General features: G+C 32.7%; 1 protein-coding gene across 7 annotated transcripts in view; it reads right to left on the reverse strand.

The window, feature by feature from the left end:
* Nucleotides 1-938: 938 nt before the first annotated feature.
* Gbs-76A (Glycogen binding subunit 76A) overlaps nt 939-13207 on the reverse strand; it is a 61322-nt gene continuing 49053 nt past the window's right edge. For 3 of the 7 annotated variants that reach the window (XM_069062327.1, XM_069062328.1, XM_069062325.1), the window contains 2 exons: nt 2021-2087; nt 1119-1960 (listed from right to left, as the gene is read on the reverse strand). In XM_069062327.1, coding sequence (XP_068918428.1) covers nt 2084-2087 — 4 coding nt within the window. In that variant the 3' untranslated portion in view covers nt 1119-1960; nt 2021-2083. Of the gene's footprint in view, nt 957-1118; nt 1961-2020; nt 2088-8887; nt 8925-13207 lie in introns of those variants that run through there. The other 4 variants (XR_011163198.1, XM_069062329.1, XM_069062330.1 and 1 more) reach the window with 3 other exon arrangements.

The raw sequence follows: 13207 nt of genomic DNA on the forward strand, positions 1-13207 counted from the left end.
ATCCTGATCCAAACCCGCCTTAAGCAACTCTAGAGCCGCTACGTGACCTGCACCCTAAAGTCTAACAACTCCACAGTATCCAAACTCTATCCACCTCCTTCAATTAGCCGAGTCGAGACGGCCATCTCCCCAAGCGCAAGCTTTAACACTCTTCAAAAGCCCTCCTTTCATCAACGTCAACCTACACCGACCTTTCGGACGACCTTCAGGAGCTTGTGGACTCGACCATGTTCTAACCGTCGATGACGTCAGGACTTTCCCGGAACCAGGACATCTGCTCCTGTAAGCCACATTCGTCCTCTTCTTTGTTCTTTTTCCTGCTTCCCTCTCGTCCAGACATTAGGACCAACAGGACCCATAGGCCGTAAAAAGCACCACAGTATCAGGACCAACCAGCACCATTAGGACCAGGAGCCGCCAGGACCCACAACAGAACGATACAACCACCCGCACCCCAAGGACTGCCGGGACACCACACGCGCCCCCCTTGCCCCCTCTGCCCGATTATGACGTAGGTTTTCTGCAATTTCCCTTCGATTGTAACGCGAATGCGACAGTCCAAACCAAAGCCGGCTGCAGACGCATTCTCCATTAGCCTCTTAGTAATATAATTCTAAAATTGCAACAACCATTAACCTTTTTTTCTTTTTTTTATTGTATCAAATCATTATTAGCCATAAAATAACTTTCAATATTGTTAAATTAATCTAAACCCAGCGTTGAAAAGGCCCTAACCCTCAGCAGCGCTCTTGTACAAATTGTTAATAGTTTAAGTAGAAAAATGAAATGTAATACACAAAACGAGAAATAAATGTATTTGAATTTGAGGTCGTTTTCTCTCTAGTCGCTCTTTGCTGCAGGAGCAGTGGTTGGCGCTGACGAAGGTGTGGATCCTGATCCTGGTCCCAGGCTTTAGTAGTCGAAGAAGAAGTCGTTGACAGCGTGTCGCAATTATCCTTAAATAAGAACCCCCAAATTATGTATTATTACAACTGCTGGTCGTAACAGTATTCTATTTTTCTTTCTTTACATTTAACTTAACAACGTGGTTATTTGGAAAATTATTATAATCAATACGAAACATGTCTTCAAGTAAAATGTTTCTTGATAACTACATATTTTATTTTTCATTTATTGCAACAATTGTTTTGTATATATGTACAATAAAATTTAAAAAAGTTAAAAATCTAAAACTATAAGTTATCCTGTTATTGTTTAATAAATTACAAGTTAAACATCAGTAAAACTATTGCATTGTTATACAGTGTGGAACAAAATTATTATCATCTAGCTAGCTTTGTCAATGTAAATTTCCATGCACCTCTCTACTCTTTTTGAAGTGATCTTGAAGTTCTGTCAATAAATGTCATCTATCAAATTAGCAATTATTATAATTTGTTGAATTGAATTAACAAACGATTAAAATGTATACCATGCAAGAAAACATTTTCATTATTGAGGCGTATTTCCGATCTCATCCCTTAGCAATAAATTACATTTGGAATTTTGATGTATACTTTGAGGTTGAGGTAAAGTACGAATGCGAATATGGCTTAATTGCCCGATTGGCTTTTCCCAGTTTTTACGATACTCAACCACAACAGACTGTAAAATGGTTTACCTGATAGACTCCTTACAAAGAACTTCATCTCCAGTAGCCATTCTTAACATCTGATCGGGATTACTTTTATTGGGGTTTGCGGTAGGGCTGTTATAAAATACTCAAGTAGTCGAAGCCATATTCGCACTATATTTCTGGTCGTACTTTACTGCCTGTAGAACGCCACGTCGTATTTTTACAAGGATAATGCAAAAATAACTAGAAGAAGATCATTTTGTTAAACACTGTATATTGTAACATCATGTGTATAGAGGAAGTCCAACGTTTTCTAGTTGATAATTAGGCGTCTCCTTGAAGATTTTCAAATAATTGAAAAGATTATGGGATTATGTGAAGTCACTATGATAAAAATAATGTATCACAGGAAAAATATTTACTGTATTATTAATTATTACTTACTTAAGAATATTTTCACATCAGTGGCCTCTCCAACGTCTCTCTAAATGGATTAATATCATGTAGTTAGCTAAAATCAATAGCAAAATTAGTGATTGATAACCAATCAGCTTAATTAACTATAAAATTTTAAGTAAAAAATAAAGTAGGTAATAATAAAAAAGAACAACGAGACCGAAGGACTCCTTCAGGAAAACGCGCGCCGTACAGTCGCTTTGCTGCTCTTGAATTACCATGTGGTTCGCCATAGAGTAAATGGAAATCGACTTACTCTTGTTTTGTGAACTTCATAACTTTTTGTGGGATTCGCAAATTTAAAATTAAACTTGACAAATGTCATAGATGTTACAGGTACCGTTGCTAAAGAAATTTCAGCCAAGCAACCAGAATTACCATTTTAAACCCGATTAACTCATTAGCATACAGCAACTTTTGACCAAATTTTCAATTATTTTTATCTCAAAAACGAAAAGACTTTTTTTAGAAACATTTTTTATGTATGATTTGTGTATAGGGTGTCCCAGAACTCTATACAGGCACCCTATACACTGTATTTTTGTATAATTAGTCGATTGCAAAAAAATCGAGTACATCATAAAAATAAAGAGCACTGAATTTTTCTATTTTTAACACATGTAAATCAGGCTTTTTTGACTTTTAATGGCATGCCGTATGATTTCCCATTCGTTAAGCCTTTCATTAGCTAAATAAACTTGACTCAAGTTGCAAAAAACCACTTCGCCTTTGCGACAGCACTTTTATGGCATTAGTCATTTGAAATTACTTTAAAACTGTGCTTATATGGAAAATATTAAATCTAAACTATGATTTTCTGGTTGTTTTGTGCCTTTATTTGGTTCACAAATATTGAAAAAATGCTGTTGCAAATGACCAGTGGTTTTTTGCAACTTGAGTCAACTATATGTAATTTATTAGACAAAGTGAAACTATATGCCAAGCACTATGTTAGACAGAGATAAAACAATTTAACGACGTTCTTTAATTTTAATGAAAGGGAAATCATACGGCCCATTATGTCTAACGTAGAAGTGAAAAGTTTTGACATTTTGCTTTTCTCGGTAATATCAAAATTGACAAGTTTTATATAATTTAATGATTTATAGCTTTTATTGCACAATATGGCCGTGTGTTGCAACCGCATACTCACGTGTCAAAAATAAATTACTCCCTAGGATTTAGGGATATTCGTTACTAGGTTGCCATAAATTTGGTTAGGTTGGAGGCTATGTGGTTTCTGGTGACAAACAAAAGATATCCTAAAAATGTAAGACGGCAAATTAATTGTAACAGTTGCAAATGACTAATTTCTCGCTAAGTGATAGATGATTTTTCGTGTCACAATTAATTTTGGTTACTGGCGGCATATTTATTTGGATTTAATCTCTCAATTCAAAGTAACCAACCTTAGGCATTCAAAATAACTTTTGAAAATTCTAGTTACACACAACATGAAAAACGTTATTTCCCTAAAAGTTCGAATTCTAGGGAGTAATTTATTTTTGACATGAGAGTAGTGTGAATCCACATATCAATCGCCCACAACAGTTTCTCGTACTGGAATATTCAGGAAATCAAGTAATCATCAGATGCAATAATATATACAACAGCAGATAAGGACAGTGAAAAAGCAATTAAAAATGAAATTCTGAGAGTTTTTTCAACTATGGAAAAAACAGGTCAATATTTGGTTAACGAGTATGGACAATTTTCATACAAGCTTCATTGATTCTACTTACGACTTCGGTTTCATAATAACTTTTTTTGTTCGACACTGTCAGAATTTGAGAATTTTCTCCTATGTGAACGGATTTTGATAAATGTCACAACTTGTCAAAACGAAACGTCAAGCTAATTTTAAAGATTTTAAGCGATTTGGAGCCTTTAGGGGGTTCGTCGAACAAAAAAAAGATTGTATTCAACTCGTCAAATAAACTACTATTTTCTACTTCGATGTCACAACGAGCATTTTGTGACACCGAAAACAGTTTCACAAAGATCAATTTTAGAGCATCGTTTCTAGTGATTATTGAATGTGGGGTTGGTAAATTTAATTTTCAATGAAATGACTTTGCTTCGTCAATTCAAACCCAATTCCATTAAAATAAAAGTCACTAGGTAATTATTTTATATTCAAAAAAATTAAATTAATGAAGCAGAAGTAGAAAAAATAGCATGTTACACTCGTTTCACAAGCCATGTTGTCGAACTCGTTCGACAATAGACTGTTTTGTGCAACTCGTATAACAATTTAGTATTGTTTTGAAAACACTCTTGTTTACAGTTCCAATGAATTGTAAATGTTACTGAGGGTTCAAGTACAAAACTTCCCCACTTTTTTTCCGAAGTCACAGAAATCAGATATTTTGATGTAATATTCCATATCTCAGATATAGAATATTAGATCAAAGAAATTGTAACTAGATGTTGTTGAAATGTTTAGTAAAAAATTTCCGGAAAATGCAATAAAGGAAGCTAATTTGCTAATAAAATAATTATTTCACTACTAGTCTGTAAAGGAATCATTATTTACTCCTCAACCGAACCCAGAAGTAGAATTTCTCTCCTACTGAATTAATAATGAACAACCGTCACCTAGCAACGAAAGATTGTCGCTTATTTCATTGGTTAACGTAGACGATTTTCATAGCAACCGTTTAGAAATGACAACTCGGATCCGTCGCATCGGACAAAATAATTTTATTAATCATATACCTGACACTATAGCAAATATAAAACAAAAGTCTTTACATGGAAGATATTTTAAAGAGCTAGAACAGCCAGAAATTAATATTCAAGCTTCTCATGCATGGCTTAAAAAATCAAATATTCATCCTGAGACTGAGGGTTTTATATTTGCAATACAAGATCGTGTTATAAATACAAGAAATTATAAAAAACACATATGCGGTTTACAATCGATCATCGATAAATGTAGGATTTGCGGAACTGAAGGGGAAACCATTGAACACATCATTTCTTCTTGCACCGTTTTGGCTCAAAGCGAATATAAAAAACGTCATGATATATTCGCAAAAATTATACACATGAATTTAGCAGTTAAATTCAATTTATTAAAGGATACACAACCACATTACATTTATAAACCAGAAAGTTGTTTAGAAAATGACAATTACAAATTATATTTTGATCGCACAGTTTTAACTGACATTCACATTCAGCATAACAGACCAGACATTATTATTTTAAATAAACAACAAAAGCAAGCATATCTTTTAGATATAGCTGTTCCAAATTCACACAATATAACACAAACATATAATACAAAAATTAATAAATATTTAGAACTATCCGTTGCTATGAGAAATCTTTGGGGTTTAGAAAAAATTTCGATTTTACCATTTATAATTTCAGCAACAGGAATAGTACCGCAATCTCTTTTTAAAAATTTAAAAATTTTGGACTTAGAGAACACATTGGTGGTTGAAATTCAAAAAGGTATATTATTATACTCATGTCACATCGTGAGGAAATTCCTTAACATTGACACAGAACATAAAACACAAAAAAGTCAAAATGTGGAGGCGAGACGCCGGTAATTATATTGATAAGCACTGCACTATTCCTTGATAGTATTATCCGTAATAGTGTATGTACTCCGGCAAGATTGCCGTGCCGCCGGGTGGAGGTGGGATACGAATTAATAATTATCAGAAAGGGTTTAAACGTATCTACCGGGTGATCAAGAAGGACTGTTTAAGTTGGCAGTACAATTAAGAAAATTTTTTAATTCGGTTATTTATAACACTGCAACTGGATATGTTTATATTAATAACATAATTACATAAACATTTTTGTTTTATAATACAAAAATTTCCGATAATATTGCGGAATCTGGAAAAGTGCCCCGAATGCTTGCAGCGTTTCCACGTTGAATGGCAAGGGAAATCCTCTCGAAAAGGAATTTCTTTGATTTTGAATCGCCTGATTCCGCGATAAGTCGGTTTCCGATGACATTAATGAAATCGATGGCTTCTTTGCACCAAGGGCCTAAGGTTTCAAATGCTAAACCTTTAAACACATAGTTTGACGAAATGATTGAACTATATTTGCTATGTTTGCGTTTGCAAGCCATTTCAGCGGCAAAACCTGAGACTTCAGATGATTTCAATACGTAACTGTCTGCAAGTGTATCTACAACAGTAACGTCCCAAACCAAAGGTTGACCTTTAATCCACGGTACTAAAGTCATCCCATCTGGGCGTTTTCCGTCATCCCGAGACAGTCCGTTTGGTTCTAAAATTGAATTCACATGAATTGAAGTTAAAGACCGATTGATAATGGAATTAATTTCAGTGTGTCTTGAAAATCTACCACTGCTTTTGAAACAACTTAGACCGTGGGTGCCAATTTCGTCAACTTTCGCATTGCACTTGCAAATATGAGGTGTACAAAGATTACAACCCAATCTTAAACCAATACAAACTTGGAAGGAAGTGTTATCTAAAAGAGTACCAATATTAGGAGAAGGTATTGCATGTAACCAAGATCCTGATTCTCTGCATTGCAAAGCTTTAAAACGAGCCAAGTCTCTAGGTGAATTAAAGATTAAGTCATTGGCAATTATTCCTTTGATATTAATATTATCCCAATTCTTCTGAAATTGTGGAATTGTTGGTATTTCGTTCTCATTTGCTACACCCCAGACTGCTAAAGCTTCATCATAATGGTGAATATTAAGCTCATTATCCTTTGAGTTTAGTAATAAAGAAACAAGCTTTTTAACCCCATTAATTGAAGATAGGAAAGCAGGGAGGCAAATATCGGAAATGCGACGAATTCCCAGACCACCAAATCTAATCGGTAAAGTGGATTGACGCCATTGTAAATCAGTTAAACGTAAATTAAGTATTCTCTCTAAACAATACTTTAAAGAAGAATCAATTGAATTAACATAATTAGAAAATTTCCAAAATGGAGTTGTTCTTAATAAAAAATTAAATTTTGGTATGAAAAGACAGTTTTTGATTAAAGTATAAGCCACGTGTCTGTTAAGGAGTTCAGCTTTGTTTAAAAGATTTTCAACCGTAATTATAGTTTTTTCGACGGTGTTTTGTTGGTTTATTTGACAAATATCTGATATAGGTATAGCATTAACAACGACAAGCCACCAACAGCCGGAAGTTACTCCTGTTATACGATTTAAAATACGATCCAGTGTTACCAACTTAAACAGTCCTTCTTGATCACCCCGTAGCGTAGTAGTGAAAAAAAATTGTGTACAGGGTGATTCTGAAATAAGTTTGGAAAAAAAAACGGTAATTGGTGATGATGAAAAGAAATCATTGACAAATTTTTTTTTTTATAAAAGTTTTTTCGTTTTCGAGATACAAATGATTGAAAATTTGTTCAAAATTGCTAGTACGCTGCTGAATTAAAGGTGATTACCTGATTATCTTGGTAGTTTAGCAACAATAATAATCAAAGGTGCCCGTCAGTCACAAACGTAACCTTACTCATTTCCATAGAAACATTTACAAAGCAGTGTGCTTGCACTTACGACTTTATTGTGGAGTTGATGTAACAATGGTAGCTAATGAAGTGAACAAATTCGGACAAATTTCCCCTATTCATAGGCGTTGGAAATACAAGGATATAATGTAATTTCCATCCTTTTGATTTCACCTCCAAAAGTCATTTACGCAGAATTATTTTGTGTCAAGGATACTCCACATTTTTTTTCCAAACTTATTTCAGAATCACCCTGTATAAACCACGGTAAAGAAGTTCCTTATAGCCTTCGCGCATTACATCCCTCTGGCTATAATCATGAACTTCTCCAATTGTAAGTATTAATTTCTGAGAAAAATCCTGAGAGGTCAACTTTCTTTTTAAAAAGTGCATATTCTTCAGTACTTTACTTATGTTGACAGTTTGTCGTCTCCTAATAATGACGTCATCAATAATTTTTTTTAAATGACAACCCTCACTTTTTTCATCTTTTTCTGATGGACCTTCTTAGTACTTAAACGACTAATGAAAAAAATTGATACCTCACAGAATAATTTTTTTGAGAAAATGACAAATTTTACTTAAAAATTTAACTTAATTTTTAATGTAAAAATTTTAATTGACCTCAAACAAAATCAAACAAACATCTCAAGTTAACAATAAAATTTAACGTAAATGTTGAAATTGCCTCCCGCCAACTATTTGGCACTCACCGACACTTTGTACACTGGGCTCAATAATATCAGGGCTTATTTGTTCCGTTTCAGTGCGAATTCTCTACCGCAAATCGTTCTAAATTGTTTGGTCTATTAAAATAAACTTTCCATTGCAACTAAATCTATTAAAAAAAAACATTAAGTTAAAAATTATATTAAATTTTTTGAAGTAAAATTTGTCATTTTCTCAAAAAAATTGTTATGTAAGGTGCCAATTTTTTTCATTGATCATTTAGCTAGTACGAAGGCGTACCAAAAAAATAAGAGAAAAAATGGGGGTTGTCATTTAAAAAAATTATAGATGACGTCATTATTAGGAGATGACAAGCTGTCGATATAAGCAAAGTACTGAACAATATGCACTTTTTAAAAACAAAGTTGACCTGTTCAAGGATTTTTCTCAGAAATTAATACTTATAGTTTAATCGAATTTATTCCGAACTTTACGAACGCACTGTATAAAAACATTACTTACCAGACTTATTATTTTGATGTACATATTTCTTTGCAATTAAAATGATTCAAAAAGATAAATTAGATATTGTGTTGGTCAAAAGGTAACAGTAATACTTTCGATTATGCACATAATAAATTCTTAATCGACGTTTTTTACATTACTACCATATTTTCTTTTATAAAGCTGCATTTTAGATTGTTTACTTACTGTTGGTATATAAATTTAATGACTGGGTGAACTGCACCTGTAACAAAAGTAAGTTCAAAATGCAGTACTTAAGTACAAGTTATTTTCATTATAAGTATTTTGGTCAACTGTCAGAGAACACAAATTCTTGTGTTTAGGTAGTATAATCCAACTTATTGTTTCTCCTTCTTTGTGATTCAGATTTTTGTTTAATCTAAATTAATTAAATACAAGTTTCAAACCCAACTAAAGATCTACTAAGTGAAGTGAACACTGATCTCGATAAATTATTATATTTAAGTATAATGTAATCCAACTCTAAAAAAACGATGCTTGGCCATGGCAATCTGACAGGTTGAAAATTTTGAAAATTTTGAAGTCGCAATGTTGCCATACTTATGTTACGCTTTTTGACAAATCGATTGAAATTGTATTAAAAGAAATTAATATAGAATCAGAGTGTGTCCGAATTGTCGAAGTTGTACTGTATACAGTTTAGGATTTAATCGAATACAAATTCATTGTTCTCACATTGAATATGTCCATCAATCGCATCGCTATTTCAACACACTACGTTTTGTCTCGAAAGACACAACTTTTGGCATTATGCACTTGTAGTAAACCCTTTAAATTAATACCTTGTGTTGTCTAATTTAAAATAAATTAGAAAAACGTCAAAATGACATTTATTGATAACTTTATTTACTTTTTGTTTTAGAATCATCTTGCAACATAGCATTCCAAATTTAGGTAAAAAAGGTTTACAACCAACATGAAATGAAATATAACTAATAAATAAATAAATAATAAATAAATTTGAATTTGTTGGGCTCAATTTTCGCGCCTTTGTTTATTTCTATAGAAACGGTGTTTTTTTTTTTGTAACCGGATTTGAAGTCCTAGGAATTGAAATGTCCACAGGCGCCACAGTGGGCTGAAACGCCGAAAATCTGGCCATAATACGAAGAAATTTATCAATTTCTGTGAAAATGTGTATACAGGGTGTTAGGGAATGGTCTCCCAAGAATGTCAGGGTGAGTTTCTGGGGGAAAATATGGTCGAAAACCTTAATACCATTTTTTCCCAACATGGATGGTTTTCTCAAAGATAAAAATTTAAAATGGTGCCCCACTGTTTGGGAGCTTGTGACCATTTTATTGTTGTAATAATTAAATAAATATTTAAAGTTCTGAAATGACAGTTAATTGCTTAGCAACTAAAAGACAACAAGCCTTTTTATCGAGTACCTACTGTTACAATGACGTTTCGGTTTTGAATACTTCCCTTGGATAATATCTCATCAAAAACTACCAGGATTGCATTTTTTTTAAGGTCAAAATCAAAAATTCAATCGAAATATTTATCTAGATTCACCGCAACCTTGAAGTAAGTGTTTTTTTATTGCTGCAATAAACTGAAATTATTTATGCAGTTTTATTTGTGATACCACATCTCGATCAACGTCTAAAGGGATTTGAAATCGAGCACTAACCACCTAATACTACTAATAAGATTCGTTAATTTTTGTGTAACTTTATTTATTTGTATCTGTATTGAAAAAAATCATAATAAATGTACAAAATGTCCTCCGTTTGCCCTAATACAAGCATTAGCATACCTTCGGACAGCAGCAGTAGCCTTTCCGCTATATTCCCCATACAAACTATTGTAGTCTTCGTAGGCGACGGATAAAAGATAGATCAAATTAAAATGTAAACTTTGACAGTAGTAAATTTCGAATTGTTACCAAGCAATCATTTTTAAGCCAAACCATATAAGATTTTTTTTCGTGCACAAAGCAATATTTCAGCAGTCAAAACAATATCTCAACCTCGTCTGTTATATAACCCATATCGGCCTAATACCGTTATATACTATTTCGACCACATTTTCTCTGATAAACTCCCCCTGAAAGTCTTGGGAGACCATTCCCAAACACCCTGAATAGGGGTTCTTTAGGTCGCTGATTAAGAATCCAACATTTAATTTTGAAAAAAAAAAAACAAAATGGCGGCTACAAAACATCCAAAAAATGTGCCAAAAATTGTCAATATTAATTTAAATAATATACAATATTCACTTTTACATAGAGCTTAATCGCTATAGGAATCGTATACATCATTGTCATCATCACTATCAACATTTACGAAATGAGAGCATGCTGCTGCAATTGAAAGTGGGTCTAGCACTCTAGCAGTTCTGTTGTGGGTAGGGACAATTATTGTAAGTTTTTCGTAGGAGTTTTACGCCAAGTAGAAATGATTGGATCCCATGATATTAATAATCTACGGAAAACCTCTTCAATGTTTTTTTTGCGATTACATTTTCTTGTAAAATCTTCGCGGAATCTTTTAATATTCTTATTTCACAACTCCTGAGCTTCTTCGGACATTTGTCCAGTAGGATGCATCAAGTATTGTACAATTTGATGTCACATCGAAAATTTACTTCTTTAACAAAAAAATTACTCCTCATATTATTTGGATCTGTAAAAGTGCTTTAATTTACGCCCATCTTCGCACAAAAAGTGCCTCAAAAAGCAAAGTTGCAGAAAGTTGCAGCCAGTTCTTTGTAAATAGTTAAAGAAATGTTCAATAAACAATTTGAAATTGGTTTCCTGCCTATTGGCTACTAATGACGTAACTTATTGCTTTTTTAATAACTAATTTCCATAAAGCAACCAACAAAATTTCGAGCGACTTTACTGTTAATTTGCTAATTGACATCATTATAAAATGAAAAAAGATTTTGACATTTTCATTTTGCTTAGATCCAAGAGAAGAATCCATTTTAAAACAATTGCAAAACTTTATTGAAACATATTTTACACGCGTTTCCATATTTGCTATTTTTCTCGGCGCTAGAAACTATCGAAGCGGCGATCGCAAAGCTCACAAATGGAATGACTTCCTGACCCATGTAGGGTCTCCAGTCCCTTATCAATGGTCATTCCAGATATTTTAAAACGACCTTTTGATTCCTTCAGTGGTTTATTGCCAGCTAACAAAGATTGTTGTAAAAGTGGTGAGTAACCGATCCTCAATAATTCGCAGGTACAAGTCTTGAACCATCCAGAGTTTTTGTTACAGGGTAGGTAAATAATCCCCTAGTAATGAGACCATCATAAACGACCCAAAATGTTAACTAGTCTTTAAAAATTCGTTTCAAAATATCGATAGACGCACTTTATCACAGGTTAAAAGGAACACCTCAACTTCGAAAACACCCTGTATTAATAAATTTTGAATAAATAGATTAATTCTGTGAAATTTGTCTTTTTTTTTTATAAAAGTGATAGAGCATATTATAGCATGTTTATGCATATTTTTTGCATATTTGTGCATATTTCAGTGCATTTTTAGCTAAAAGCGTGCATATACAGACTGTTTGATAAAAAACTCCTCAACCCGTAACTTTTTTATTTATTATCCGATTTCAATGAACAAAAAAAACAAAGATACGGTTTCTCATGCGCTACAAAACAGCCATTTTTTTTTGCGTTATCTTCAATAGCTAACGATACTCAACTTTTTTTTTTTAATGGACACATGTAGTTTTTTATACATAGTCTGGTAGAGCTTTTTTTTCTGAATCTAATGATGTCTTAAAAATTATCATTTAGTCGACAGCCAAATAAAAAAAAAAACAATTTTCAATTGCGGTTCAGCTTATTAAGAAATTTTCAAGGGTGCCGTGAAAAACAAATGTCAAGTGTCAGTTTGAAAATTTTCATGTGCAGTCTTGAAGTGCTTTATTATTATTTTCTTGGAAAACATGAATATTAATAAAAATAATCATCACGAGAACAATAGATTAACTGCAACACCGTACGGCTTGATTTCGATTTTTATTACATTCAACGTGATCTTCAAACATATGGGTGAGATAATTATTATTATTTTTTTTTATTCATGTTTTCCAAGAAAATAATAATAAAGCACTGCAAAATGGCACGTGAAAATTTTCAAACTGACACTTGACATTTGTTTTTCACGACACCCTTGAAAATTTCTTAATAAGCTGAACCGCAATTGAAAATTTTCTTTTTTTCATTTGGCTGTCGACTAAATGATAATTTTTAAGACATCATTAGATTCAGAAAAAAAAGCTCTACCAGACTATGTATAAAAAAATAAATGTGTCCATTTAAAAAAAAAAGTTGACTCTCGTCAGCTATTGAAGATAACACCAAAAAAATATATTTTATAGTTGTTTTGTAGCGCATGAAAAACCATATCTTTATTTTTTTTGTTCATTGAAATCAGATAATAAATAAAAAAGTTATGGGTTGAGGCGTTTTTTATCAAACAGCCTGTATACGAGTATACAGTGAGCGGCAAA

The sequence above is a fragment of the Tenebrio molitor genome, chromosome 1 (genome assembly GCF_963966145.1).
Source record: "Tenebrio molitor chromosome 1, icTenMoli1.1, whole genome shotgun sequence".
NCBI lineage: Eukaryota > Metazoa > Arthropoda > Insecta > Coleoptera > Tenebrionidae > Tenebrio > Tenebrio molitor.